This window comes from Python bivittatus, unplaced genomic scaffold, assembly GCF_059951505.1.
Source record: "Python bivittatus isolate LINGU-HERP-01145 unplaced genomic scaffold, Pbiv_v1 ctg000090_np1212, whole genome shotgun sequence".
Classification (NCBI taxonomy): domain Eukaryota; kingdom Metazoa; phylum Chordata; class Lepidosauria; order Squamata; family Pythonidae; genus Python; species Python bivittatus.
Window position 1 is genome coordinate 6,422,218 of NW_028277046.1, and position 24,343 is coordinate 6,446,560.

Below are 24,343 nucleotides of genomic sequence, written 5' to 3' on the forward strand. Positions count from 1 at the left end.
GGACACGGGCATTCACAGGGCCAAAGCGGTGCGCGACTCGCAAGGACGTCTCTTTGTATGATTAAAGTTTAAACGTTTATGCATCATTCTTTCTCCTCAACATTTTCATTTGTGGATGTAGCTGGATTTGGAGGGGGGCGCAAAGGCAGCGGGGAAGGGAAGATGCCGAACGCGGCACGGCACATTAACGTGTAACATTTTAACTTGAAGCAATCAGTAAACAGTAATCCCAAATACGTTCCCCAGAAGGAAGCTCCGCTGTGGGATTGACCCCTTGCCGCATAAATTTCATATCACCGTCCTCTCTTTTTTTGTTTTTCCAGCAGTATGTCCCTTCAGCACTCAAAAACATTAAGACGGTGGCTACAGAGCGGAAAACGCAGCTCCGGCTTTGGTGTTCCTGCTGGCAGAAAGCAGCGGCCTTCTTTCTGTTTTCGAAGGGGAGGGGCAGCTCTGGCCCGCTCAGGCCCTTCGCCGCCCGCATCCCTTTAACCTTCAACCACAGACAGCAAACAAAACATCTCTTGTTGACGGAGGAGAACACCAAGGGCAGATCTGCTTTCCGCCCCCACCCACACCAGCCTGACTCCCTGCCCGCTTGCCCGAACTGCTCCCGGAGCTCAGATCTTAATTTCAGTCCGGAACGTCTGCTGCACTTGCTCGGGCTGTTTGGCCGGGCCTCTCCTTGCCTTGATGGTCAGGGAGCCGTCGGCCCCCAGGGTGGAGGTGACCGATGTGGGGTCCACGTCTTCGGGGAGCTGGCACTTGTGGGTGAACGTGTTGATGATGGTCCCGTCGGCTGCTAGCTGTCCGTGGGAGGAGGACAAAGAGAGCAGTTAGGGCCACAAGAGGTCGAATCGTGAAAGTTGATGGAAATGGCTCTTCCCAAGCCTCAGTGGCCTGGCTGGTAAAATAAGGTGCAGCCTGTCCCTGAATCTCCACAAAGTGGGATCTGGCGACCCTGTCGAAACTGTGGCAGAGGTGGCTTGGCCCACGAAGGCCCCTTCTTTTGCCAGACTGGCCTCCAGAGGGGCTGCACGTATCAGGAGAAAGGCCTCCCGGGTCAACCTGGGGTATCCGGGACACGGTGTTCCCACCACCGTGTGCGTACCCAGCATAGTCTGAGGGGCACCTGGGAGGAGGCAGGGAGCCTCCTTTCCTGCAGGTCCCTTTGGCCGCGTTTCTTGAGACAGCCGTGATCACGGCTGCCAGAGTCCCTTGCCTACAGAGGGTTTTGCTCTGTTAAATCCCAAGGCGGCACATCCACGGTGTCTTTGGTGGGACGGGGGGCACTTCTCAGAGGATATCAGCGAGCCTTGCAGACCAAGGCAACTGCTGGTTTCTCACGTGGCACCCCTGGCAAATGGGAAACCAAGGAGTTTGTTTGTTTGTTAGTCAGTAGCCTGTTTCTAGCGTGAATTCGAAACTTTGCGTTATATATGCGGCTGCTGTTTGCGATATAATTGTAATTCCCAACTTTCTGAGGACCAATACATAATACCTTATAAGCTGTCTCGGCATTATTTAGCTTCTGAGGAAAAAAAAGTTTGCTTGTTGGGTGTCCGGCACGTGAATCTTTTTCCGTTTACGGGCAAACGACAAAAAAAGTTCCATTTTGTAACTCCCTTTTCTTGTTAATTTCTGCAGCGGGACGACACTGTGATGCTCATGTGACAGGCAGAGACCCTGAAGTTCAGGGAAAGCAACTCCCCACAGCTATGGGTCCAAGGAGCAGCTGCCTCGGCTTTTCTCAGCCAGGCATCTTGGGGCTACCCCACCCCTCAGCCCCCGCCAGACAGCTCAGCTCTGCCCTAAAAGCGGCTCTGGTTCTCTCAAAGACTGGGCGCAGCTCAGCAGCAGCCACTCACCTTCTCAGCACGCACTTCAATCTGGTTTTTTGATGTGGTAATAATAATATCTTCGGGGGAGAAGTCACTGACATCCACCACAAACTGGTACGTATCCCCCAAGGTCTTGATGTTTCCCATCCCGCCAGCCCGGCCTGTGGGGAGAATGGAAATTCTGTGAATTCCTGATTCCAGCACCGGGACACATTTGCTGGTGAAGGGTACGTTCGAGGGCAGGGTACTGGGGCAAACGGGCTGCGCCATCTGCGGCTGCTCTTGCTCTGTTAGGCTTCCTGGGCGGCTCTGCTTGCAGCTGCTGTTTGGGATGCTGTACGGGCCAGAGGCTGCATTGGGGCTGGGAGTGCTGGCAGGGCCAGAGAGGAACTGCTGGGCTACTAAGTCAGCTCTGAGGATCCCGCCCGGGGAGGTGGTGGCCCCCGTCCCAGAAGAGCGCAAACTGGCTTGGAGCTCGAAGCAGCCTGATGTCGAGAAGGACCCAAAGGACCCGTGGCCAACGCGCTCCTGAAGCGACCGGGCCTGTAACAAATTGGATTTCAAGCCACCTCTCCGCCATATCAACTGCCCATTCCCCCCCTCCCCCGGCATCTCTGGAATCTTTGCTAGGTCCGTTCCCGGATCTCTGAGTCCCATTCAGGACAGCGACCCTGTGGCTCACGGGGAAGACCGAGCTGTCTTTGCTCGCCTTTGTGGGTGGGGTGTAGCAGGTCAGAGAAGACTCCTTGGTGCTCCTCTGCCTTTAACGACTGCAACCAGGCCACACACGGGGGATCTCATCCCAGGAATGAAGTTGGTGTAAACGAGAAGGACTTTACCATAAACAGCCAAAATGGTGGCATCTCCGCTCTGGGGTCACTCAGCTTCAAGTAGGAGCCTCGACCGTGGACCTGGCTAGACAAGAGCTAGGGGAGACCATCTTCCACCACAGCAGTCAGGGGAATACTAGGTCAGAGGCTGCCTGTTCAGCCCTCTCTCCCCACTTGCCTGAGAAGCTTCGGGGCTCTGGATGGGGCCTCAGGAAGCCCCCCAGCGTATTGTCGAATATTCCGTGGGCCTTCTCCATGGGACCAGCTGCCTGCCTGGTTCTGTTCTGCCAAGAAGACGGGCAAGGGTGCCGAAGGGTGGGTGTCCAAGTGGATCGGTGCTGGAGGAGCTGGGGACCCTCCGTCCAGGCTCGTCTTCCTGCCTGCCAACAGGGAGCGGTTGGTGCTGCCCCCCCGGAAGTTGTTCCCAGCGAGTCTCACCCGACAGAGCCACCCGAGCAGCTGCGGAGCCTTTAAAAGCCTCAGAGCTGCTCGGCCGCCTTCCAGGGGTCTTGTCGGAGAGTCTAAATTTAGGGTGTCCTGCAGGATGCTGCCAATGCTTCTGGAAAGTTTCCCACCTGCGGGGGCTTCAAATAAACAGAGGGAGGCGGGAGGGGAGGCTGGTGATCTGCATTCTAACGTGACTGGATCATCCGCCTGACTGGCAGCAGGACTGGCCTTCCTGCAAGGAAGGGGAGAACGTGGCTTGGAAAGCCCCAGCGGGGAAGCGTCCTGAAGGAGGAGGGAAGAGCCCAGGGCCCTGCTCGCTCCACCCTCCTCCCCAGCCCGAAGAGGGGTTCCCAGTTTTCCCCTGCTGGGGTTTGTTTCCCAGGCTGCTCGGAGGGCCACGCCCAGGCCCCCCTGCCCGGGGTGGGGCCTCTGCGCAGAAGATGGCAACGGGGACCAGGCCCTGCTGGCAGGCATTGCACAGCCTGTCTGCGGAAGCTGGCTGGGGGCAGCTTGGAGCTAAACGCAGCTGCTTAGTCACCATCCTCTTAGGGCTGCCTGAGTCATTCTTGACCCCTGGCAGCCTGGACTTCCAGCGCCCTCCTTTCCTCCCCACGGAACAAGCCCCAGAGGGCCCTCCCAGCTCAGCTTGGCCCATTGCCCATCGCGTTCTGGCCCTTGGCTCCACTTCCTGAGTCTGGGAACAGGAGAGGGGGCCCGGGGGCACCCCAGACAGAGAGACCATCCTGGAAGCCCCTCTCCACATCTGAGCTCAGAAGGCATGCCCCATTTAGGACTTGGGAGGCTATATGGGGAGCACGTGCTGATGCTTCCTGACTTCGAGGGGGGGTTCACATCTTTGTTTCCCTTGCTGCTGGAACGGCCCTCTGAGCTCGCCATGGAGTACGTGGGCTTCCCTGCCCTGCAGGCTTGGCACTCAGCCTCTCCCCGTGAGCTCTCTTACCTACAGCAGGCCAGGGGCCCCATTGCCTGTCCCCTCCCCAGAGGCTGCACACAGTGGCGCAGTTACAAAAAGGTGCTGAGTAGCTGCCCGCCTGCTTTTCTTGCTGGCCCCAGAGGGATGGCTCAAGGGCACCCGGGCTGAGTCTCCGACCACTTGGCCCCCAAGGACCAGAAGGGGGTCTCCCTGAGGCTGCCAGCCAGGCCTGGCATTGCAAATGCTGGCCCTGCTCCTGGCCAGGTCCTTTTGGGAGGAAGGGGTGGCGCCCCCCCCAGCAACTGGCCCTTCTGGTCCCGGTTCTGCACCCCCGAGGGCTGAGCTGAACCTTAGGAGGTGAGCCTAAATGGGATTGTGACTGAAACCAATGGCCCTTGGGGGTGTGGGTGGCAGGGTGGGCAGCCAGCCAAATGGGGCCAGTTGCCAGCTGCCTGCCTGCCCACTCCCCCCCCCCCCCCGGTGCTGCTTGGTGAGAAGGCCGGCTGTAGCCGGAACGTGCTTGCTGGAGGACTTTTCCTGTGGGTCCCAGAGAGGGTTCTGGATGGTTAGAGGTCGGAGGGGGGAGGGAGGGAGAGAGGTGTGGAGAACAGGGAGGGCCAGAGAGACGGGCGTCTGCGCGCACTGGATCTGGTCGGTGCAGATGCAGACAAAGCAGGTTCCGCAGGAGTTGCCTGGCCCAGGAGCAGCAGGCGGCTGTCACGCATGCACACCCTGAGCCGGCTGAGCTCAGGTCGCAGTCGGGGCCTTTGAGGGGCAGCCGGGCTAGCTGGCTTCTGCTGCGCTGAAGGAGACTGGGCTGTGTTTGAGCTGGGGGGGGATTAAGGAGTGCTGACGCACAGGTGGGTCTTCGCAGGTTCGTGTGAGGTTTGGCCCTTTTGCGCACTGTTCGAGGCAGGCTGCTTTGGGTGGAGCATCTCCCCTTTGCAGGTTAACAGGCTGTCTGCGTGTGCCGCGCCAAGGACTGTCTTGGAGGAGGGAAGAGAAGGGCCCTCTTGAGTGTGTCCAGGGGGCACTTTCCTTTTCGTTTCACCTGTTTCAGGACTTCTGCGTTCCAGTTTCAGGGAGAGGGTCGACGGTGCCCCTCAGCTGTGGAGGGAGGCAGCGGGTGACTCCTCGTCTTTGTGCCCGCAGACGTCTTCCTCCTCCTCAGCCAAATCCGGCATTTCCACTGACTGCGTGGCCCCAGCCTCCGGGCATGGCTGCAGAAAGGCCAGAGAGAGCTAGCGGAGAGAAAGCCGAGAACGAGAAGAACGTCCTCCTGCCCTGGGAAGAGAGCTGGAGGCCCTGGCCAAAAGCCCGGCGGAAGGTGCACGGTAGGAGCCTGCCCAGCCAACAGAGTGGCTCCCCCTTTGTGGCACGTGGGAGGGGGTGCTCCAGATGTTGGTGTTTCCCCAGTGATAGTGACCCTTCGGCCTCTTCTTCTGCCTTGCTCCTTCCACAGGAGGCGCAACGGAAAGGCCAGTTGATCCCTAGGGCGGGGTGGGGGAGGCAAAAACTCCAGAGAAGCATGAAGCTGGGGCAAGAAAAGTCTCTTTCCCCGGGATCCTTAATCCCCAGGCCTCTGCTGCCCTCTGCAGGTTGCCTGGAGTGCATCAAGCGGCAGCTTTTCCGCGTAGGGGACGATTGGTATTTCCTCTTTGCCCTGGGCGTCATCATGGCGCTGGTCAGCTTCGCCATGGACTTCACTGTTTCCAGGGTTGCCAGCGGTGAGCTTCTGCCCTGTGGAATCCCTCTTCGGGGGACGCCTTCCATCCCCACCCCCGGCTAGACTTTGAGGGGCAAGAGATTCAGACAGCAGAACACCGCGCCACAAGGTGCCGTGAGGGGCATCGGTTTTAAGAGGGGGTTAGACAGCTCCACGCAGGGTTGAGCATCGGGATGAAAGGCAGCCGTGCCGACGGGAAGCCGTGAGACTGGGAAGCCGCAGTGGCCAACGGCTCTTGTGCTCGTGTGCTTAGTGACGCTTCAGTTCCCAGCCTCCTTAACTTCTCTTTGGACTCTCCAGCGCACGTATGGCTTTACCAAGAGGTTGGGGGCTACCCAGTGCTGAAGTTCCTCTCCTGGACCATGTACCCAGTTGCGCTCTCGGCTTTTTCCACGGGCTTTGCGCAGAGCATTACCCAGCACGCTGGAGGTGAGGCGGGATGGAGGCCATTGTCAGCCACTGGTAGTTTTGATGCTGAATCTGCCCAGTTCCAGTCCCCGGACTGCGAAGCAACCTTCTTCCCTTGTCCCACGCCTGGATGAGAGGAGGAGGAGAGAAAGGTGGCTACCGTTAGTATGTTGGGGCTTTCTGGAAGCGTAAACGTTTCCCTTCTTCCATCTGTTGCCCTTGTTCTTCTCCCGGAAAGGAAGCTGGCTGACGAAAGCTAGTCTGGCTCCTCATCTAACCTAGTTCCCCATAGACGGAAGCCTAAGTGAACCACACCCAAGCCCACAAGAAACCCCGAGGGAACGCAAGCTGGGGTTGGGCATCGGACCCTGGGGGAGTCCTGCCAGCTGGACAGGAGCAGGGAGAGACTGCTGTGCCCTCTCCACCAGGCTCTGGGATCCCCGAGCTCAAGACCATCCTGACTGGTGTCATCCTGGAGGAGTATTTGGCCATAGAGAATTTTGGGGCCAAAGTCGTGGGGCTGACCTGCACCCTCGCCTGCGGAAGCACCATCTTCCTTGGGAAAGTGGTAGGTTGAGGGTCTCCCCTGCTCTTCAAGCGTTGCCTCCCTTGTTTGACAGGGCCAGCCTTTGCAAGGAGAAAGGGAAGCCGGAATTTTTCGGAAGGGAAGGGTGTCCTGAGGTGCAGCTCCAGAGAGCGGAGGAAAGAGTTGGGCGTCTGGAGGGGAACCTTCAGTTGTTGCCTCCACCCCAGGACTGCCTGGCCAGCGCCCTTCTGAAAAAGGGTTTGGGTAATGAAGGTGCCCCAGTCCAAGAGTGGAAGGAGGGCCTGGGTCACGGCAGCGGGAAGCGAAGGGTCCCTCCCAGCCTTTCTGGAGGAAGAATGCGCAGAAACAGGCCAGCAAAGAGGAGGCAAATCCCACCAGGGTCAGCCCAACACAGCTGGCTGAATGTTTAGGGGAAAAATTCTTCTCAGACCTTTAAGGGCAGATCATCCTTGGCTCAGGAGTCAGCAGATGTGGCGCTCCTGAAACCTCCTGCCTGGGGGGCCGTTGGGAGAGGCTGCAGATCGATGGGGGGGGCTTTTTTGGCAGCCCTCCCTCCTCTCTGAGCAACCCCATCAGAGCCTTTCAGGTTGTCCTCTTTGTCGTCATAATTCTTCTGCACGGCCTCTGCTTTCTCTAGGGGCCCTTTGTACACCTCTCCAGCATGATTGCCGCCTACCTGGGGAAGATTCGGACAAGCGTTTGCGGGGAGTACGAGGTATGGCCGAGGAGGCAAGGCTGCCCTCCCGGGATGGGCCGGGAGCCCGGTGGCAGCCAAGGGCTGGAGGGGCCCAGAGAGGGCCGGTCGTGACGAGCGGACTGGCCGCTTGTTGCTGCTGGCTGGGCTCCCGGGGCCTGCCTGCCAGGACTGCTGCTGTGAGGGAGACTCGGCAGGTCCAGCGGGTGTGTCTTTCTTTCTCCTAGAATAAAAGCAAGCAAAACGAGATGCTGGTGGCAGGAGCGGCCGTGGGCGTGGCAACTGTCTTTGGGGCACCCATCAGCGGTAAGACATAGTTGCGCGCAGTCGTAGCTGGAATTGTGCTTCTGTTTCTGGCAAAGTCCCTTTACAGACGGGGCTTTTCTGGGGACGGAGAGCGTTCACGCATCGAGCGGGAGGCAAAACTGGGCCCGGAGCTGGCCGAACTGGGAAGGAGCCGGGGAGTTGCTGGGCTGATGGATTTGGGGCCTTGCGAGCCGGGGCTGACCCTGGGCCCCCCGTTGCTGTCCCGGCAGGTGTCCTCTTCAGCATCGAGGTCACCTCCTCCCACTTTGCAGTCCGGGATTACTGGAGGGGCTTCTTCTCGGCGACTTGTGGTGCCTTCATGTTTCGCCTGCTGGCCGTTTTCAATAGCGAACAAGGTGGGGGAGCGAGCGGCCAGATGGCCCCCTGCAGGCTGAACTTCGGCCGCTCTGTCTCTGTCGGGGGGCGCGGGGGGTGCTTGCCAGAGGCAGTGCACCCGAGGAGTCTCTGACGCTCACCTCAAAGTCAAGGTTAGCTGCTGACTCTGGCTGCGGTTGGGGCGACCGGCTGGCAGAGACCCTTCCCTCCGTCTCTGTCTGCCGCGTGCAGCTGCCTCAGCTCCAGGGCCCGCAGTGAGCGGGGGCAGCCCGTGCCGCTTCAGAGTTTCCAGGTTGTGCTTAGCCGTAGGACAGACTGGATGCGCTCCTAGAATTACACCAAGCTCTGCCCCTTCCAATGGGGCTCCTTGGCCGGGGCGGGGGCTGGGGGAGATGCTGGGAAAGGGGAAGGGGCCCCAGGAGCGCAGAGTCAGACCCCCTCAGCCTCTGCGCTCCTGCTTTCCAGAAACCATCATGGCCCTCTTCAAGACCAGCTTTAAGATTGATTTCCCCTTTGACCTGCCGGAGACCGTTTTCTTCATGTTCCTAGGGTGAGGAGGGGGTCCCCGTGCGGTCAGGGTGGTGGGAGGCGGGATGCAGCAGCAAGAGCCCCTTGCAAGCTGGGAGGCCTCCTCTCTTCCTTGCAGCGTGATCTGCGGCCTGCTGAGCTGCGCCTACCTCTTCTGCCAGCGCTGGTTCCTGGGCTACGTCCGGAGGAACCCCTTCACCGCCAGGCTGCTGGCCATGGAGTAAGTAGCCGTGAGAAGGCAGCTCTCCAGAGTGCCTCGGATGCCTCCTGGGGACATGCTGGTTGTCGGCTTTGCGAAGCGGAGGAGGCTTCCCGAGCAGGAATGGACTGACTGGAGAAGGTGGCTTACCGGGGAGACCACCTCTGTTTGCCAGCAGTTTAGAGTGCCCCCAAGTTTTCAGTTCTGTGGAAGGGAATCGGAGCCCAGCTTCCAAGCTATTCCAAACTCTTTAATCTCAGACTCACCTCTAAAGCTTTCTCTGCTTCCCCATCGCAAGATTTGCCTCCAATGGGGCAAACAGCCTGTCCGCGTCTGCCCCGGCCCAGACTCTTTCAACGAGGCGTAACCTGTGGCTTCTGGGTGAAATCCCTGCCTCCCTTTCCTTGCCAGAGGTGACCTTTGGGCCTTCTTTTGCAGGAAGCCCCTTTACTCTGTGCTGGTGGCCTTCCTGCTGTCCTCCATCACCTTCCCACTTAGCCTGGGACAATTCATGGCCTCCAGGGTAACTATCAGCCATTGAGCATGCGGGAAAATGTACGGAGTGCTGTTGTGTCTCCTCTAGGGCAGCCTTGCCGTGGGTGGCAAAGCCAGAGGGGCAGGGGCAGTGGCAGGGGCAGGGGGGGAAGCTGCCGGCCCCTCTCTGCCATGGGGCAGAGGGGGCAGAAGGTGGGTCCTTTTCCCAGGCGTCGCCTTTCCCCTTTGCAGCTGAGCATGAAGGAGCTGCTCACCTCCCTCCTTGACAACCGCACCTGGAGTGTCCTTTCCCAGAATGCATCGCTGGAGAGGCCTCCCCAGGTGGACCCCTCCAATCTGTGGCAGGAGTGGTCAGACCCGAGCATCACCATCTTTGGCACGCTGTCTGTCTTCCTGGTGATGAAGGTGCGTGTGGTGTCGGGGGCTTCCTCCAGGGAACCTCCCTGTGCCTGGCTCGCAGGGCCTCCGCAGTCCCTGCCCTGGAGCTGCCTGAGGGCTGGGTCTCCTCCGTCCTCGTGGGCACACGCTGCCTCTTTTGGGCTTGCAGAGGTTCTTCCAGTTGTTCTGACTTCTCCCTTGGGTCTCACCATCAATCCTCTGCTTCGCTGCCCAACGGCATGGGATGAATTGTCGGCCGGCCACAGCGGGCCCGTGCTCTCAGAGGTTGGGCTGCTAGCGTTGAGCCTTTTTGCCCTTGCAGTTCTGGATGCTGATCTTGGCCACCACCATGCCCATGCCTGCTGGATACTTCATGCCCGTCTTCATTTACGGTGAGGGCTTCCACTTTCTCTCCGTCGCTGCTTTCGGCCTCCGGAGAAGCTGGCCTGTCCGGTTCAGTGGGCCGGGGTCAAAGGGCCAGGGCACCGGTGGGAGAGATGATCTTTGTCTCTGCCCTCCCAGGAGCTGCCATCGGGCGCTTGGTGGGTGAAGCTGCGGCTTTCGTCTTCCCTGGGGGCATCACCGCTGAGGGCCCCCCCAGCCCCATCACCCCTGGGGCGTATGCACTGGCAGGTATGTTGGGAGGCCCCCTTGGCGCTCGGGGAGCAGCGCTGAAAGAGCGGGGGCTGCCGGGGGCCAAAGCTGCTGCCTTGGCTGGGGGCTGTCCCGAGGAGGACCCAGCCCACCCCACCCCACCCCTCTGCTCTTCCCCACAGGGGCAGCTGCCTTCTCCGGCTCGGTCACCCACAGCCTCTCCACCGCCCTGCTGGCGTTCGAGATGACAGGGCAGATCGCCCACATCCTGCCTGTGCTCCTGGCCGTCCTGGTCGCCAACGCCATTGCCCAGAAGTTCCAGCCCTCTTTCTACGACGGCACCATCATTGTCAAGAAGCTCCCGTACCTGCCCCGCATCCGGAGCAGGCACATCGGGTGAGCTGCCCTCCCTCAGTGCCTGCTGGAAGGGCCGCCTTTGGATTCTGCCCGTTAACAGGGCACTCTGCGCGTGCCTAGAGCACCTCTGGCCTGGCCTTGCTTCGGAAGCGCAAGCGCTCCGGCCTGCCTGCTGCCCGGGTTCTGCCCCAACAAAGCCTTTGGTCTGGTGAGCGCCGTTTCCCTTCCAGATCCTACACGGTCACCACGCAAGAGTTCATGGACACCGATTTTGTCATCCTGGCCCAGGAAGCCACCTTTCATGACATCCTCCAGGCGGTCACCACGACGGACGCCCAGGAATACCCCGTGGTAGACAATGCTGGTACTGCAGTTTTACGAAAGCAGCGGGGGGGTCCCACGGGGAGGCCAGTCTGGCGGGGGTTCTGGGCACTGCTTTCTGAGGGTCTTCACAAGCAGGAGCACCCCCAACCCCTGCACCAGTGGGGGAAACGATTCCAGGGAACCCTGGCCCCTAAGGCAGAGGCCGTTTGGGGGGAGGGCCCCAGGGCTCAGCCCACCCTCCCTCTGCTGCCTTTCTCCCACAGAGTCTCGGATGCTGCTGGGGGTGATCCAGCGCGCCAACCTCGTCCAGTTTCTCCAGACCCGTGAGGATGCCAGCCTGCCCCAGAAAGAGCAGGGGGAAGAGGTGGGTCAGAGAGGGTGACCTCTGGCAAGAGCAGAGAACGTGCTCTCCAGGAGGGCCCTGCGTTCTCCGCCCACCTGCGGGGGGTCCCGCCTCTCTCGCTGCACCCTGGGCCCACCGCTGCGCTTCTCCCTTCCAGCCTCCCTCGGGCCGGACTTTGGGAGAAGGCTGCACCATCAGCCCCGTGACCCTGCAGCTCTCCCCGTGGACATCCCTGCACCAGGTAGGTGGGACGGTTGAGCGCTGCACCGGTTGCCCCGGTCTGATGGCGTCACCCGCGAGGCTGAAGTGGGGCTCATTCCTCTGCTGAGGCGCCATGGCAGCAGAGGAGGAGGCAGGGAGCTGCCACCTCTGTAGAGCTGTGGGACAGGACCAGGGCAAGCTTTCCAATGGGGGGACCATCGATGTCTGGCAAGGACCTTCCGAGGGCCTCTTCCCCCCTTGGGGAAGGAACGTTGAGCCCGTTCTCTCTCCTGTAGGCCCACCACCTCTTTGAGCTGCTGAACCTGCAGCGGGCTTTTGTCACCCAGCTGGGAAAAGTGGTGGGGATCGTGACCAGGAGGGAGGTGAGTGTCTGGGCTCCCCCGGGAGGGCGGTTCCCCATCCCATCCCCCTCCCTCTGGGGGAGTGAGGCTTGGGGGCTGCTGCTCTGCCAACCCTGGCCTCGTTGGAGGCTCTTGAGCCGAAGGCCAGAGGGAGCTTTGTGAGCTGAGTGTCGGTGGGAAACTCTGTCTTACGTGAGTTTCACCAACGAGCCCCTCTCTCTCTCTCTCTCTCTCTCGGGGGGGGGAAGGGGGGCTTTCCGCCCTCCCTGCTCCTAACTGGCCTCTGGTGCTACCTTCTTTGGAAAAACTGCTTTTCATTTCTAATGGGTTTTAAGATTGCTGCTGGCATCTTGTTGTTTTGAGATGGTTTGCTCTTTGTTGCTGTCCAGTTTGGCTTCACCTCAGACAGTATTCTGGTGGTTGGAATACCGGTTCTGTCGCAAGCGAATTTAGGCAGCGGTTGAGCGACGGAGCGTCGAAATCGCTTTCTGATCCACTGTCAGCTGTAACTGACATGCACTCTTGGGCATGCCTACTTTACAGGACCGTTGTGAAAATAAAATAAAATAAAATAAAATAAAATAAAATAAAAGGGGGCCTGGTCTCCCCATTGAGCTCCTTAAGAGCAAAATGAGCCTTGCAGCTGTCCAGAGGCTCCTTCCTCAGAGACAGCAGCGAGCTGGTTCCAAACGGTTTGCAGGGTGGGCACCCCCTTTGTGCTCCGTCAGCAGCTTTCCTCTTCTTTTTCTTTAGTTAAGGAAAGCCATCGAAGACTTGGCAAATCCCAAGCCTGCGCAGTAGTGCCGCTGAAAAGCAAAGCCTGTGCGAGGAGGTGAAGTCGTGTATTTCATTCCTGTGGTCTGCGTGATCTGGTATCGTTTGCGAATGAAAGACCTGTTCTCCAACCTGCATCAGCTTGAGATGAACAGAAGTAAAAAAAAATGGAAAAAGTGGCAAATGTAGGCGCTTTTTAAACCTTTGGGCATTTTAGAAATAGAGTTTTCCTGTGGGCATTTTAGAAATAGTTACTAAGGTAAAATCTGTAGTTTCAATTCCTCTAAGGTTGGAGTCTCTCCCCGGCGTGGGGAAAGGGGCATTTTGGCAAGTGTTGGAGTAGGGTCTAGAGTGATATGAATGGGTTTTTGGAGGAAGGGGGCACTTAGCCTGGCAGTTCCCTTCGTTTCCCCATTGGTCTTTTTCCTACAGCAAGCTTAGGAAAAGGAACCTGCTTGCTTTTATTCCTGGGTCACCCCAGCGAAATGCCTTTCGGTCAGGCTGGAACAGACCCCGCCTAAAGTCAGGGCAAGGTGCACCAGCTGTGCTCCGTCTCCCCCTCCCAGATGCCTCGGGCACAAGTCCCATTCTCCCTGCTCGGACATGGAGATTATATCTGGGGGCACTGGGCTGCTTCCTTTCAGGCAAGGACTTGAACGTACCGCGGAGGTGGTATTGCCACTTTTCTGCAGTCTCTTTTTTTATTTACAAATATACACGCTCAGTATAATATACCTAGGTCAGGCACCCCTCAGGCCATAAGGAAGGAGCAGCGTTGCTCTGTGAACATTAGCAAGCGCTTAAACACACAGGTGGCTGTACAGACTGCGTAGGCAGGAAAAACCCGAAGGGATGCACGGCCTGAACTCCCTGCCGGAAACTGGCCCCGCTGTGGGTCCGTCCTCTACAGCGCTGGCATCTCCACGATCCGTGCGCCATGGCCCGGTGGGCTGCGCAGTCAGTCTCAGCACTGAATGGCTTGAGCAAGCTTTGAGGGCAACAGAGACGGCCCTGGGAGCATAACTCACTTCCTCACCCTCCTTCGGGGCAGGCCAAGCGAGCCCAGCTACTCCACGCTGCCAGACAAAGGATGGGATGGGCCTAAGAAAAGGCCTCTCTCGGCCTCGGGAACAAGACCACTGTTGGTCACACCATCCAGCCCCTCTCAGAGCTGCCGCCTCACCCCCCGGGCGACAGCGGCCTAGTCGTAGAAGACTTCGTCCTCTGAAGGAGAGCTGCTGTCCACGTAGTGCAGGGACGTGGCACTCTGTTGCAGCCCAAGAGCGTTGGGCAGGCCGACCTGCTCCACTTCTCCCCTTCTCAAGCCACCCTTTGCCGTGTCCCAGTCGTTTGCTCTCAAGGGTCTCCTTGCGATGGGGGAGCCGGGGGCGGAGGGCGAGAAGGTCTGGAGGCTGCCGGTCACAGCCGGTGAGCAGAACAGAAAGTTCTCCTGCAGGTAGAGGCCTTCCAGGTCTGCCCGGAGGGAGGAAGAGGAGAGTCAGAAGGGAAGATGCAGCCAGGGGACTTAGAGAAGCAGAAGGAGTGGACGGGTCCCCGTCCTGGGGCAGAGAGAGCGAGCGAGCGCGCAGAGGCCGGGGCCGTACCTTGCAGCTGGATCGCGTCCTGTGAGCCTCCCCTGTAGCTCAGCTCCTCTTCACCCAGCGAGGACCAGGCGCTCAGTGTGGCTTCCGTGATGGCAAATTGCTCGGCCACGCCTAGAGAAGGGCCGGAGAGGCAGAGACATCCTGGGTCCCGACCAGGGTCCAGGCAGGACTGAGTGCCCTCCCCCTGTGCAGGCACTGCAAGACCACCGGACTAAGAAGCCGACACTCAGCCGTACCTGTACGTTTCCTCAGGTGGAAGCAACCAGCGCCCGGTGCTCAGCAGCCCCGAGCACCCTGGCCAGCCCAGCCTCCTGGTCCCCTCCAGGCCTCGGCTGCACCAGCCCTCCCCTCCCTCCCTCCCTCCCTCACCTGCTGCAAACCGAGCCTCCTTCAGTTCGTCAGTCAGCTCCTCGTAGAGCACCTCTTCGGGGGGGGGCTGCCCCCAGCCCATCGGGGGTGCACTCCATCCCTTCCACTCAATGAGGTGGGCCACGCGTCCCTGGGCCATGGCGGTGGGCTTGGTGATGTGGTCCTTGATGGTCTGGATGAGGCCTGGAGGACAGAGGAGAAGCAGGGCTGAGCCCAGGCGGGAGCAGATGGGGGAACCTGCGGGAGCCATGGGGACAAATGCCGCCGTGCCAGCCTTGCTGCGTTCTCGGCTGGAAAAACTGCGGAGGGTTTCCATGGAAACAAACATCGCAAGATGCATTAATCTCCGTGCTGTCCGAATGCTAAAGCACAGCGGAGTTGTGAAGACCCGCGGTGGGAGTGACCGGAGGGGCTTCGGGGCCAGGGAAGGCTGGCATGCCAGACTGCCCTCCCCGGCTGGCTCCGAGCCTCTCTTGCCGAAGGAGCCCGGCCCCCTCCCAAAGGCGGCTCCTCTTGGGGAGGCCGATCTAGCTGACCACACCCGTATTGTTGCCTAAGTCAAGTCTGCGGAAGTAACCCAGTGGAAGGGGAGAGCCCTCAAGGTCGCAGGGGGTCTCGAGACCATCTAGTCCATCCCCTCTGCTCACCGCAGGGATCCCGGTTAAAGCAGCCCAGAGGAATCGCCGCCTGTCCTCGGCCTCAAAACTCCTCTGGGCTGTGCTGCCTGGTCCAGCTGCTCTAAGACCCAGGAAGCTGTTCGTTTGGGGTTGGCTTCTGGGAAGAGGCGCACCATGCGCGCCCAGGCACAAACACTGTGGCCTCCGGTCCAAAGGGCCTGGCTCCGTGCGCTGCTGACGCCCCCCCGCCCCAAAGCCACAGCAGGTACATCGATGTCGGGCCACGCTGGCTGCATGCGGTGCAGCCGTCTCGGGCTCTGGGTTTTATTATGCATTAATTAGGCTTTTGGGATAGGATTCGTTAATGCTGTAGGGGACCGCAACACTCGGATGGAGGAGCGTCCCCTGCAGCATTTCTGCTAGCTGAGCCGTGGCGGATGCACTCGGGAACGGGCCGGGCAGCAGAAGGGCATACCTACCCAGCAAGGAGGACGTGGCGAGGGCTGTCACGTGGTAGGCCCTCGAGGACCCCGCGTTGGCCCCTGAGGTAGCACTGCCGGAGCCTTGAAAAGACCCCTGCAGGTGAAGAAGAGGGAGGTGACGCGGGACAGCCACGCCCGAGGGGGCCAAGCTCATCTGAGCGGCTCGACGGCTGGGCCCCCACCCTAACCCCACCACGGTCTTGGCAGCAGCAGCCCTGCTCCGGCCTGGCTGCCTGGGGCCTGAATCCTGCCACCAAGACCCCCCCCCGCTTATTCACTAACCCCAGCCCTTCCCTGGCCTCTGCTGACCTGTGGAAGGCTGCGGGGGGGGGGCTGTTCTCCATCTTTGAAGGCCCCTCCTAGGATCAGGTTTGGGACGGGGCTTCGGGGCAGTGGCGGCCCCAAATTTGAAAGGTCCTTTCCTCCCCCGAGGAGGTACGCCCGAGACCAGCCTTTAAATTACGCCTTAACCCTGCTGTGATTTTTAACTTTCTCGCTGCTGCTTTTACTCTCGAACGCTTAGCTTCCTGCTCGTTCCTTGTAGCTCCTTTTATAGGCTACGCTCTCTCAGCGCTCTCAACGCATCTTCGGGTCGTTGCCCTGACGTTTGCAACGGCGCTACCTTTAATCTGTCAGAACCGTCAAGGCTCGCTGTATACAAACGTCTTCTTCGCTAAGCGGCCATCCTAAGGCCGGGGGTGGCACCCTTACCTCATTGTTGCCTTCTTTGAGGGGGGCAACAGGTGGGTTGCCGCCTTCCTGGGGGGCGGCGGCAGGCTGGTCTGGCAGAGGGGCAGCGCCCCCCTCCTTGTGGGCACTTGTGAGGAATTCTGCAAGAAAGACAGCGAGAGATTCAGGCCAGGGCAGGCTCGGGGTGGGAGGGGGCTGGGGCTGGGACCCCCTTCAAGCCATCTCCTCAGAACTCAGGCAACCGAGCGGAGTGTACGTTGTCCACGGTGAGTTCGGTCCTCCCTTTTCCGCAGCCGGCCAGCCCTGCTTTGGGCCCTGTGCAGGGGGTTCCCCCAGCGGCTCCTAGATCGGCCTCGGGGCTTCTGGGCGCTCCCCAGCATCGCAGCGCGAAGATAGGAGCCACCCGGCTGTTTCGGGAATGCTTCTGCGGCTCCCGTCGATCAGGAGGAGCTGGGCAGGCTGAAGCAGCTCCCGGGGACCCGGGGGGGGCTCCCCGCAACCGGCAAGCCAGGATCTCTCTCGCCTCACATCCGAGGCCGCGAAAGGGAAGAGGGTGCGGGAGGGCGGGACCGTGCCCTGGCTGGCTGGCAGGCCGCAGACCCACCAGCCGCCTCCTTTGCTCCGATCCTCAGCAAGGAGGCCGAAAAGAGGCGGGGGGGGTGCGCGAAGGTGCCTCTTTAGCACCAGCCATATCCAGAGTCTTTCAAAGGGGAAGCGGGTGGGTGCTGGGAGGGAAGCTGGATGCCCCCCATAATCATTCCCACCTCCCAGGGAGGGGAAAGATGGACCTCCTGCGCCTCTTCAAAATCCATTTCCAGGACTGATCCCGGGGCCATGCGAGTCACTTCAGGGTTCTAGTCCTCACTTTAGAGCTCTGCTTCCTGACTCGTTCTGCGCCCAGTTTGTCCTCCTGCTTGCAGAAAAACCCACCCGGTGTTCTGCTCCTACCCTACGCTCCCCCAGCACCCCCCTTGTATTCAGCGAGGAACACGGAGAGAGGAGCCGGGGCAGATCCCAGGCGCCTCCGCCCCGCCTCCTCCCGGCGCTGGGGCCGCGTTTCGCCTTGTTCGTCACACGGCGGATCCACCTGCCCCTGCCCCTGCCCCTGCCCCTGCCCCGGGGGGAATCTGCCCGCTCTTTGGGGGCTCGGGGTCCCCTCCTCCCTCCCTCCCACCCAGCCGGCAGGTGGGGCCCGCAGGTCGCCTTTCCCCGGCGGAGTGAGGCGGGCGCCAGAGCCCCGCTTTCCCGTTCGAGAAGGGGTGCTTGTGCGACTGGAAAGTGCGGAGGGCGGGCCACCCTTTGAGCATGTGCAGAATGCGGAAGGGCCCCTGTGATGTTTCATCCTTGCAACGGCTGGGCGCTTCGCGGTCCCCCGCCCACCTGCAACCGGGCTGAGCAGCGGAGTCCGTCCAGCCCTGTCTGTCCCCCGCCCGCCCGCCCACCCACCCCACATCTCAGCCGGGCCAACCAGTCGCTTCCCCAGAGACCGCAGCTCCCCTCCGGTCTTTCGGCGTGTCGGGGTGCAGAGGCAGACCGGGGCTGCAGCCCAGTCCGGGCGGAGGGCTGGCGGTGCCGGGGACCACCGCGCTCGCCTGGCGGGGCTCCTGCCCCGGCCTCAAGGTCCTCGCGCGGGCGCCCCACCCAGACCGCGGCGGCCTTGAGCCCAGGCGGGCAGCTCACCTTTGGTCACGCACGAGCCCATGGCGGGGCGGGGGCGCATCGAGCGGGCCGCCGGGGCCGCCGCTCGCCCGGCGCCTGGGCCCTGAAGCGGCGGACTGGGTGGGTGAGTGGGTGGGTGGGTGGGCGAGAGGCGGGGCGGGGCGGAGCGCCCGGCGCCGGAGCAGCCGCCTCCGCCTCCGCACCCTCGCAGGGCCGAGCCCCGAAGGGAGGGGAGGGGAGGGAGGGGCGGGGGCGACGGCCCGCGCGCCCCAAGAGCCGCTCCGCACCCCAACCGGCCCGCCTCCGCGGAGCCCAATCGGGCCTTCGACGGGCGCGCGGAGGGCGCTCCAGCGGTCCCCGCCGCGACCCTCGCGGCTGGAGCCTCCGCCGGCGTAGCTGCGACAGGCGGCGCGTCGCGCAGGCCCGGGCCCTTCTTCTCCCGACCGCGGCCGCCGCGCGACCCCCCCTCGGGCGCGACGCAGCCCCGCGGTGGGCGGGCGGGCGAGCGAGCGGGCAGGTGGGGCCCGGGCCGGCCAGCTGCGGCCTTGGCGCTGCCGCGGCGGAGAGCGGCCTCCCCTGGCGCTTCGGGCCGCGCTGGAGCCCGGGCAGGGCTGGCAGGACGCACGCGAGGCGGGAGCCGCTGAGGGAGGTCAGCGGGGAGGCGCGGACGCCTGAAAATGCGGGGGGGAGGAGCAAGACCCCCGGGCGACCGGGACCTGCCGCGGACGCAGGAGGGCGGCGGGGCGGCGCGCGGGGACTGGGCCGCCCGGCCCCGGCGGGATTCCCGGGCGCGCCCTTCGGAGGGAGCCCCCAAGCGCCGCGCCCCGCCCCCGCCCCGTCAGGGCCCGAACCCGCCAATTGGGGGAGCGAGGGGGCGGTCCCTGAGCGCGCAGGGGGCGCCGGGAAATGGGAGGGAAGTTTCAAATGGCGGCGCGCGCCAGGCCCGCGGGCCGGGCGGCGCAGTCCGGGGCGGCGGCATGGAGGACAAGTGAGCGGCGGCGGCCGGCCGGCCGGCGGGCTTCTGGGAACGCGCCTCGGCTGGGGCGGGGCGCGGTCCCTGACCCCGGGGCAAGGGCGGGGAAGGGGGCCCCCGGCTCGGGCGGGAAGAGGGGCGGGCCGGGGCGCGGCCGGCCGGCGCTGAGGGGAGCGTTGGCCCGGCGGTGCTGCGCCGGTCTCCCCCCGAGGCTGGCCGGGAGGGGCGCCGCCCCCCCCGAGCGAGCGCCGCGACTCTCTTCGTCGGCAGGTGCGGCGACGGCGTCCACTCCGTCGAGTGCCTGGAGCGGACCTTCGTGAGTCGCCGCGCCCCTTCCCGGGGGGCTTCGGGAGGGCAGGGCGGGAGGCCGGGGCGGCCGCTGAGGCTTCCGGAGCAGGGCTGGCCCGGCCTGGCGTCTCCTGCGCTCGGGGCCTCCTGCGGGCGGCGCCGGGCCTTGGAAGCCGCTGGCTGCCCTGGGCGCGCGGCGGGCCGGAGGAGTCCCGCATCTCGGCTCTCGTCTGCCCGCAGGCGGCCTTGGAGCGGAAGATCGCGGAGGACTTCTCGCAGGTGGCGGCCCTCCAGGCGAAGGTGGGTGCGGCGCCCCCGGTGTGCCGGCGGGGCCCGAGAGCGCGAGGGGGATCCCGGGCCCACGCGCCCTTGAGGCCTCGACAGGAGAGTCGGTAGCGGGCCTGGAGCTTTGGCCGGCCCGCGCGGTTCCCCGTCCTTCCACGCGCGGCGCTTCCGGGTCCGGAACAGGCGCCGCCTGTGGCACCTTCCGCTGACCCTGGGCACGGGCGGCCCCCCCGACCCACAGCGATGCCCAGATGCCACTTTTACCTCCTTTCCTTTCCTCTCCCCGCCGGATTTGCTCCCTCGGGGTCCTCTGCCAGCCCTCACGTTTCGATACAATTCCCGTATCGGGTTGTTTTTCTTTCCGCCTGTCGGCTTCTGAGGGCTGGACCGCAGCGTCTCGCAGACTGGATTCTGCAGCTCGTCCTCTTTTCTACCGAGAGGACTCCGTCACAGGGTCTGTGAGACTGACTGTTCTTGCTAAGACGAGATGAGAGCTAGAAACCGAAAAGGGGGCAGGCGGGGATGTGTGGGTGCCATTCACAGGCAGGACCGCGTAGGCAGCCAGGTTTTGAAGCGGGCGTGCCCTGTGTTTTTGGCCCAGGTAAATGCTTTGAGCGTCGACTGGGAGCAGCGGCATCAACAGCTGAAAACAGAGCAGGAGAAGGTGGTAGAGCTGGAAGCCCAGATAAAGCTGCTGAACGCCAAGCAGGAAGAAGCCATGGCTTCCCTTCAAGCCGACATGCTGCATGCCGCCGCCCAGATCCAGGAGAAGGAGGGGCTGGCGGAGCAGCTCAGGGCGGAAGTTGCCTCGCTGGAGGAGAGGGTCAGGGTCGCTTGCCAGGAGGCTGCCGAGAATGCAGCTGAGCTAGAAAAGGGCGCTCACGAGGCCCGGCTGGCTTTGGAGGCCACTCTTCAGCAGCTGACCAGAGAGGAAGCTGTGACCCAAACCTTGCCGGCGGGGCAGGACACCCTCCCGCTGCCTCTGTGCGAGCAATTCCTGCGTGGCCAGGACACCGAGTGGCCAGGAAGGTCTGAAGGAGCAGAAGCCGCTGCGGATGCACCACCATCCACAGAGGCGCCAGATACACCATCCCCTGGCGGCCTCCAGGAGGAGGTGAGCTCTGCGCCCAGGGATTTAGCTCAGCTTAACAGGCCTTGTGCTGGAGGATGGTTCAGCGGGTGGGGGGGAACCTCTGCTGAGGATTCAGGATGTGGGAATGGGAGTGCCCCCTTCAGCCCAAATCGCTGCAGCTTCTTGGCTGCAGGGTCAGATAAGGCCAAACTGGCAAGAGGGTGCCTCTGGATCCCAGGCTCCCCCTTCAGTCAGTGCTGGAGGACGAGGCTGGTTCTTCCCAGCTGCCTGAGGCCAAGTCTTTTGCCTCTACAGGTCTCTAGGTTCACGTGATCCTGACTCCTTCCCCAGCAGGCCTGTATGCAGCCTGTTCCACCTTCTCACTTGGGTGGCCTCTTTTCTCGGTGCACGTGGGTGTGGGAAGTGGCGAGGAAGCTCGAGAGCCAGGGCCTGACGCTTTGGCACTGCTGGTTTTGGGGAAGAGAGTCAGATTCCGAGCGTCATTAAGCATCACCCGTTGGAAGACGGGCCATGTTCTGGGTGCGAGAAAAGCGCAAAAGCTCAGCGGGACCCTGGGCGTCGCCTTGTTGGGAGTTAGGAAGGGATGCTCTGTGAGCTCCACCATCAGAGCAAACGATCAGGAGTTTTTGCCACGCTCTCCTTTTCTTCCCACAGGCTGACCCTAGAGCCACCAGGTTAGCACACGTCGTCAGGTGGATGGCTGCTTCCTCCTGCAGTCTTTTGCTTCTTAGCAGGCCTGCCCTGACTCCCTGGAGCCATCAGTCAGGGGAAAAAGCTGTGTTCAAAAACCCGCTCTCGTTTCAAAAATGCGCAGCGGCGTTTGGGAATCCTTTCTGGGAAAGGTTTCTGCTCAACTTAAGAGTTTAGAAAGCTGTATTATATTACCATTGTGTTTCTAACATGTACCTTTTGCTTCCCGCTGGAGCTGATTATCACTTGGTGTTGAATAAAATGTCTATTCCTGCAAAACTGAATAATCTTTCTTTCAGCGAGCATGAAAGGGCAGGGCACCCTGCGTGTCCTGGGCATGATGGAGCTTCCACTTGTCCTCCAGTGCTGCCCAGGCGAAACCTCTGAGCCTACTTCTGTTTCACTGCCCCGATTGATGCTGCTTCTATGTTCCAGGTATCTTTGCCCTGCCTGGCATTGCCACCAGAGGGTGCTCTTGTACTCACCAATTCCTCCTGAGCCAGCCTTTCCCAGATGTGTTGGGGCAGCAACTCCAGACTTGCTAATGCGCTTGGTGGTGCTAGCTTCATCTGAGCGGGGGATGCTGCCCGTCTTCCTGTTCTTCGAAGTAGATAGCAAAATCCTACTTGCACCCTTTTGGCACTTACAGTGGAATGTCCTGTGCAGCTTCACGGGTTGATTGTGAACTCCTTGTCTGATGCACTGACTTACTGGCAATACGGTCCCAGAAAGGCTGGGACACAGCGTCCTGCGTGTAAGCAGAAGAGCAGCTATCCAAAGGATTGTTAGGCCTGTGGCTCCCCATTCCAGATGCATTTGCAGTTTGAGATTTCAAAATGCTGGTAGAGAGTCCCCTCTGATTACGGGAAGGCAGCTGTTGCGGCTGTCCCAGCATTTGAGGTGTCTACAGTGGGGGCAGTGGGGCTTTCCAGAATCCATCCATTCTTCCTGGGGTCCTTTGCTCAACTGTGTCTCGGCTCAGGTTCAGCCCTCGGTGTAACCTTGCCTTGCAGAGAAGGCGTCCCCCTTTCCCTGGCGTGGATTCTTCCTCAGATTGAGGAGCTGCCAAGGGTTCTCGTGGGAAGCACGTCTTCCGAGACAGCAGGCTCCTGATCTTTGACCCTGGGAATCTTCTGGACCATTGCTCTGGCTGCTGCCCAGGCCTGGAATACGGACTTTTGGGCTGGAGCCTCAAGGCCCCTTTCCTTCCCCATCCTGTAGCTCTCTAGGCAGCAGGCGCAAGTACAGGGTATCGGGAAAAAATGGGTGCTCCTGGAAATGGGGACTTGACTAGGCTTTCTGGACAGGAGCACAGAACAGGTATCAAATGGCATTTGCTCTTGAAATGCTGCACGGTGGGCGGCCGAGGAGGGAAAAGAGTGAAATGGGAGTCTGGCCAGCACTGCCTTGCCCACAGGCCTTCTCAGTAAGAGCCAGGAAAACGACTGCCGGGACTGGGTCGGCCAGTGAGAGATGACCCAGAGGAGCCTTGTCGAGGAGCAGCTGACCTGCAACCAGGTACTCGGCTGCCGTAAGAGAGAGAGATCCTCCCCTTGCCACGGAATAAAGTGAGTCCGCTTCTGATCCAAGCGGTTGGCTGGAATCTGTATCCCCCCCAAGCAGGGGTGGGAGACCCTGCAAGTGTTAGAGTGAAACGCCCGTGAAATTCCCATTAAAGCTTCAAGACCAAGACATGGAAGTGCTGATGCCGAGGCCTCCCGTGGACCCCTGCAGGAGTTCAGCAAACTGCTCTCCTTGTTCAAGGAGCAGTTTACCTGGGCAGACCAAGACCTTGCAACACCTTTGTCTGCTTCAGCACCAGTCCCTGGAGCAGAGGATAGGCTTGCCCGTTGCCCAGTGAGGCATCTTCCTGGGGGTTTAGGATGACTACTAAGAACCCCCAGGCTGGGAGGCCATTTCCCGTGAAGGGTGGTTGGGCTTTTGCCAATGTTGCAGCAGTTCCAGCCACAGAACGCGAAGAGGGCTCGCGTGCCTTCAGGTGCTCCCTAGTAGCGGCTCGGAGGCCTGCCAAGCATCATAGCCACCTTCTGCAGGACTCGAGCTCAGGGTCCTGCTTCTCTGGAACAGACGGTTGGAGCACCAGCCGGGAGTCTGCACTGGAGTGACCCCCAAAAGTCTGACACCGTGTCTGGACCGGCAGATTCCTGAGGTGCCTTCCTGGAGAATTAAGGCCTTATTGAATTCCTCTCACAGCTGCTGATTATAGCCTTTTAGTTTTTATTGGTTGATTTTATTGCACGGCATTATTTTATGTTTTGAATATTTTATGGTAACATAATGAAAAGCGTATCTAAATTCCTGAAGAAGTAGAACATTTCTCCTCCCTCAATTTATCTCCCTTCTGACAGACTGCTGTAATTAAAGCCAGGGCCGATCACCACGTCCCTGTGGCAGCAAATTCCACCAAGATCTGCAGCCCATCGGTTCCAGCGGGTGACCGCAGGGCTCGAGCACGGAGAGACGCAGGAAAATATATCTGTAGCCGCTTCCTCTTCACAGCCGTTCTTAATTTACAAGCCTCTATCGTGGCTCCCTTTAGCAGACTTTTTTCCCCCTCGACTGGAAAAATAAAATCCAGCAAACGCTCGCCAAGGGTTGCCGAGCTGACCCACGCTGTGAATTCCGTGCTGCCTCTTTTCCCAAAAGGGCCCGCGGGGAGCCCGGTGGGCGCTCGCTATGCAGCGCGCCCGGATTGCTCGTTTGTTGGAGGAGGTTTCAGACAGCGCTGGAGAGGTAACAAGGCGCCCAGCTAGGAAATGCCCCTTTAACATTTCAGCTCCTCGATACCATATTCGGTCAGAGCTGTAAAGACTTTGCCTCTCCCGCTAAGGGAAAGGGGGTGTGGAGAGGAGCTGTCCCGGTTGCAAGCCGCACTTTCATTCCACGGAGAGGAAGGCCAAGGCCGGCTGATTCTTCTGCCACGGTGCCCGAGTCGGGAGCTGGGCCCC

At 61.1% G+C, this 24,343-nt stretch overlaps 4 protein-coding genes across 9 annotated transcripts; 2 read left to right on the forward strand and 2 right to left on the reverse strand.

Annotated features, from left to right (window-relative positions):
• Positions 1-61: 61 nt before the first annotated feature.
• Positions 62-3,107, reverse strand: HSPB7 (heat shock protein family B (small) member 7). The gene is made up of 3 exons (XM_025174678.2): positions 2,850-3,107; positions 1,869-2,002; positions 62-806 (listed from the first exon to the last, which is right to left on the reverse strand). The coding sequence occupies exons 1-3, from the start codon at positions 2,926-2,928 to the stop codon at positions 621-623; spliced, it is 399 nt and encodes a 132-aa protein (XP_025030446.1). The 5' UTR covers positions 2,929-3,107; the 3' UTR covers positions 62-620.
• A 200-nt stretch (positions 3,108-3,307) lies between these two features.
• Positions 3,308-12,827, forward strand: LOC103057540 (chloride channel protein ClC-Kb). 6 transcript variants are annotated; one of them, XM_088136961.1, is made up of 20 exons: positions 3,308-4,409; positions 5,205-5,386; positions 5,651-5,779; positions 6,079-6,207; positions 6,615-6,754; positions 7,371-7,448; positions 7,655-7,733; positions 7,964-8,089; positions 8,535-8,619; positions 8,716-8,817; positions 9,235-9,319; positions 9,523-9,696; positions 9,992-10,061; positions 10,192-10,302; positions 10,446-10,659; positions 10,851-10,984; positions 11,208-11,308; positions 11,445-11,528; positions 11,785-11,871; positions 12,604-12,827. In XM_088136961.1, the coding sequence occupies exons 1-20, from the start codon at positions 4,294-4,296 to the stop codon at positions 12,649-12,651; spliced, it is 2,274 nt and encodes a 757-aa protein (XP_087993087.1). In that variant the 5' UTR covers positions 3,308-4,293; the 3' UTR covers positions 12,652-12,827. The 6 variants fall into 6 exon arrangements, with proteins under 6 accessions (XP_087993087.1, XP_087993088.1, XP_025030449.1 ...); XM_025174681.2 differs by lacking the exon at positions 3,308-4,409 and adding an exon at positions 4,541-4,591; XM_088136963.1 differs by lacking the exon at positions 3,308-4,409 and adding an exon at positions 4,630-4,912 and having other exon boundaries at positions 5,113-5,386.
• A 453-nt stretch (positions 12,828-13,280) lies between these two features.
• FAM131C (family with sequence similarity 131 member C) lies at positions 13,281-18,871 on the reverse strand (the record flags this gene model as incomplete). The annotated part of the gene is made up of 6 exons (XM_088136663.1): positions 13,281-14,097; positions 14,229-14,339; positions 14,598-14,780; positions 15,694-15,790; positions 16,408-16,526; positions 18,067-18,871. Coding segments are annotated over 6 exons (1,587 nt in total), but the record flags the coding sequence as incomplete, so codon positions are not given.
• A 235-nt stretch (positions 18,872-19,106) lies between these two features.
• Positions 19,107-23,672, forward strand: LOC103066957 (uncharacterized; the record flags this gene model as incomplete). Its single annotated transcript, XM_088136665.1, has 4 exons — positions 19,107-19,334; positions 19,547-19,606; positions 20,193-20,705; positions 21,339-23,672. Coding segments are annotated over 4 exons (1,014 nt in total), but the record flags the coding sequence as incomplete, so codon positions are not given.
• Positions 23,673-24,343: the final 671 nt, after the last annotated feature.

Excerpts from the sequence above, each read along its gene's own strand:
- LOC103057540 (XM_088136961.1), top strand. The coding sequence starts at position 4,294 with ATGCTGGCCCTGCTCCTGGCCAGGTCCTTTTGGGAGGAAGGGGTGGCG. Across the intron at positions 6,755-7,370 it reads CCATCTTCCTTGGGAAAGTG|GGGCCCTTTGTACACCTCTC; the intron begins GTAGGTTGAGGG and ends TGCTTTCTCTAG. Across the intron at positions 11,529-11,784 it reads CGTGGACATCCCTGCACCAG|GCCCACCACCTCTTTGAGCT; the intron begins GTAGGTGGGACG and ends TCTCTCCTGTAG.
- HSPB7 (XM_025174678.2), bottom strand. The coding sequence starts at position 2,928 with ATGGAGAAGGCCCACGGAATATTCGACAATACGCTGGGGGGCTTCCTG. Across the intron at positions 2,003-2,849 it reads AGAGCCCCGAAGCTTCTCAG|GCCGGGCTGGCGGGATGGGA; the intron begins GCAAGTGGGGAG and ends TTCTCCCCACAG. Across the intron at positions 807-1,868 it reads TTGAAGTGCGTGCTGAGAAG|CTAGCAGCCGACGGGACCAT; the intron begins GTGAGTGGCTGC and ends TCCCACGGACAG.